Consider the following 3,637-nt stretch of genomic DNA (forward strand, 5'->3'; position numbering starts at 1 on the left):
CTCATGGGGACTTTTCTGCCCTGGCTTGTTTCAAACCATGATCCTTAGATCTCAGCCTCCTGAGTAGCTGGGATTATAGGTGTGATCCACCAGTGCCCAGCTAACAATTTTTTTCTTAAATTTAAAATGTTCACAGACAGGAAAGATACATCTCTTACTAATTTGAACCTTCTCAGAGTTCTCCACTGTCTTGTCTTTGTGCCTGCAGGCTGAGAGGCTGTCCAGCCTTTTCATCTTGGAGAAAAGTTGCTATTATGCTCCATTTTCCTGTTTTTCTTTTTTAAATTTCAGTTTAATGGTAAAATGTTCAATTAAAAAATAGATCAAATGCCATTTGAACAAGTGAACAGTATAGAATGATATTTGAAGGGATTAAAGCCTAAGCTCTAACAAATGGTGACATACATTCTTTTGAAGTTGCAACTGGAATAGTACATTTCAACAAGCTTTATACAGATGTTGTCTTAGAAGAAACTCTTTCTTTTTCCTATAAATGAAAGAAAAACTCCAGTTGTAATAGTGCCATCCTCTTTCTTCCTTTTCTTTTTCATCAAAAGATGTCGGCACATGGTGAAATAAGCGAACGGCCTTAGCATGGTGACAAAGTGCTGTTATATGTAAGTGCGATGGATGCACATAGATAGCACTTAAAAAATCAATTTCAAACTTTCTCCTTTTAAAAAACATATCAGTGGTTCTACTGTACAGACATATATTTAGGCTTGAGTGAGATCACTTTCTGAATCTCAAGAGACTGTAACATTTTCGTTCTTTTTAATTTTTGGTACTAGTATTAGTGCTTGAACTCAGACACAATCCCTTAACTTTTTTTTTTTAAACTAAAGACTGGCACTCTAGTATTTAAACCACAGCTCTGCTACTGGATTTCTGCTGGTTAATTGGAGGTGAGGGTCTCATGGGATTTCCTGCTGGGGCTAGCTTTGGTTCGTGATCCTCAGATGTCAGCCTCCTGGGCATTACAAGTGTTAGCCACTGGTGCCTGTGTCCTTTCTTGCATTTTTGGAGCCAGTCTTCAAAACAGTTAGAAGAGTGAGTTATTCTTTTCTATCTGCAAAGTGGGAGGAGTTGGCAAAAAGCTAAACACTGGTAACTATCATTTTATTTCTTTTTCTCTGACTTGCAGGTAAGCATGATTGTCAGAGACCACATTTGATGTGTCCAGTGTTTATGCTGACTCTGTGCTTTGAGAAACTCTAGAAGCTTCTGAAAACTCAAAACATGGGGAAATTTTTGCCTTGAGTTTTTTTTTTTATATAATGCAAGCCCTTGCATGGCAATCCAAATTTATTGAACTACTGATGCTAAGTTATACAAAATTGTACCACTTTAATTAAGGCTTTTAGTTTACATTTGGCCACCTCAAAGTAGTCGTAACATTAGGTTGGTCAATTTAAATACTGTGGCTCCCTGTTGGATAGACACACAATCTTTACACCCAAGCATTAATGCATACAAAGCAACAAGGCATTATTAAATAAAACAGCAATAGTTACTGCAAATTAGGCCTTGTGACCAATTACACATGATTAAAATTACTGCCCACATTCACATCCACAGTACTTGTCCACTATTTAACATCTCAACCAAAACGTTACACATGGGAAACAATCACTAACAGGCAAAAATACTAAACCTGTATATTTGGTATTGCAAATACACTTATGCATGAGCAAGCAAGGGGTTCACAGTGAGAATCTACAGCTGCAGAAGCCTGAAAATGATTTACAAAAATTGTGAAATCATTAAAAAATTGTCTGAAAATATACACTTCTTGTTGTAGACCCCCACTGTACACACAACTATAAACATTGTTCCTTATGTAAACAAAAAAGAAAAACACATCATAAGATTTGAAAGGTCTGGACATTTCCTTCCCAACAGATATTAAAGGCAACGTCTTTAATCTAAGACATTATACTGAAAGGACTATTGTATTTTAAAGACCAGATCACTGTCTCCACAGGTTTTTGAAAAAATAAAAAAACTATATAGCTGTGTTAATCAAAGTGCTTATTTTGTACAATACAATGATAATGACCTTCAATTTTATAAAAAAAATTACAATAAGCTACAAGTATCAAAGAAGTGAAGTTATCTGGAGTAGTCTATATAGGAGCTCTTTGGATTTTCTTTTATTATGCTAAAATAGTGGTGCTTTTATGATTTACATTATTGTACTTTCCAATACAAAGAATGGGGATGTGTTAAAGTATACAGGACACCATTTTCATACATGTACAACATTGGTGGATGAAGAATGTCTCTTAGCAGTAATACTGGATGTAGCCTCTGGTTTTACCAGCTGCATACTGTAGGACTATTATATAAGTAAAAATCTCTCTTGTGATACTGGAAAGTGATTAGAATGTGCAAGTAGTAGCTTTCATCCGCCTTTTAAAGGTACCACCACAGGAAAGTCCATTTAAGATGTTGGTAGGTTTAACAAAGTTTTTAATGCTGGCACTGTTGAATTGGGCAACAGTTCTTCAGACCTGGCTCAGAGCTACAACACATTTAGTATATTAAAGCAGTTGACAGGGTGACTTTTTGCGAGCCTTCCCAGGTACTGGAGTTTTTCTGTTAATTTGCCGCACTAAGTCATAAAAAATTTCATTAACATTTATTTTTGACTTTGCAGAAGATTCTAGGAATGCACAGTTGTTCCATTGTCTTGCTAGATTTTGACCTTGTTCCTTTCCTACAACTCTTTCGTCTTCCAAGTCACATTTATTACCAACCAGGATCATTGCAACATCATCAGTGTCTTTAACTCGAAGAATCTGCTCTCTTAGATCTTGTAAATCATTAAATGTGGACTGTGCTGTGATGGAATAAACTAAAGCAAAGCCTTGTCCGTTTTTCATGTACAAATCCCTCATTGCTGTAAATTGTTCCGTTCCTGCAGCATCCAAAATTTCAAGCATACACTGCTGTGCATCTACTTCAACTTGCTTTCTATAAGAATCTTCTATTGTAGGATCATATTTTTCAACAAAAATTCCTTGAAAAAACTGTACAGTCAGAGCAGATTTTCCAACACTTCCTGAGCCAAGAACAACCAGCTTATAGTCACGCATGATGCAAAATTGTCAAAACCTAGTACCTCTCACGCTGTCACCCGGATCCTCGCGGCCAGCGTCGCCCCTCGCTCCCCGCACTCCCTGCCCCGGGTCTCGGCTCCCGGTGCCACGGCAGTCCTGCCACTCTTGCCTTGAGTTTTAAATAGAGGGACACTGATGATACTGGGTCTTGAGTCCTGGGTTGTTGGGTGAGAAACAAGTAGGAATGAGTGTACAATAAATGAAATGTGGACTTTTAATCCAGAGTGTAGACTGTGACAGGGTTTTGCTGTGCTGCCTAGGCTAGCTTCAAACTCATAGCCTTAAACATTGCTCCTGCCCCAGGTTTCTGAGTAGCTGGGATTATAAGCAAGTGCTACTCTGCCTGGCTAGAGCGTGGGAGATCTTAGTCAAATTGGCTTGAGTTTAATTTCTGCCTCTGACATTCTCTTGGCAATGTTGGTGTGTTCCTTAGCTTTCTCTCACTGTGACAAAATACTTGAGAAATCATCCTAAAGGAAGAAAAGTTATTTTGACTCATGAATTAAGAGACTTCA

At 37.7% G+C, this 3,637-nt stretch overlaps 1 protein-coding gene across 1 annotated transcript; it reads right to left on the reverse strand.

The window, feature by feature from the left end:
- Positions 1 to 2,485: 2,485 nt before the first annotated feature.
- LOC125345750 (ras-related protein Rap-1b-like) lies at positions 2,486 to 3,207 on the reverse strand. Its single transcript, XM_048337790.1, has one exon. It carries the CDS (start codon positions 3,096 to 3,098, stop codon positions 2,544 to 2,546), a length of 555 nt encoding a protein of 184 aa, XP_048193747.1. The 5' UTR covers positions 3,099 to 3,207; the 3' UTR covers positions 2,486 to 2,543.
- Positions 3,208 to 3,637: the final 430 nt, after the last annotated feature.

This window comes from Perognathus longimembris, chromosome 2 (assembly GCF_023159225.1).
Source record: "Perognathus longimembris pacificus isolate PPM17 chromosome 2, ASM2315922v1, whole genome shotgun sequence".
Lineage (NCBI taxonomy): Eukaryota > Metazoa > Chordata > Mammalia > Rodentia > Heteromyidae > Perognathus > Perognathus longimembris.

Excerpts from the sequence above, each read along its gene's own strand:
- LOC125345750 (XM_048337790.1), bottom strand. The coding sequence starts at position 3,098 with ATGCGTGACTATAAGCTGGTTGTTCTTGGCTCAGGAAGTGTTGGAAAA.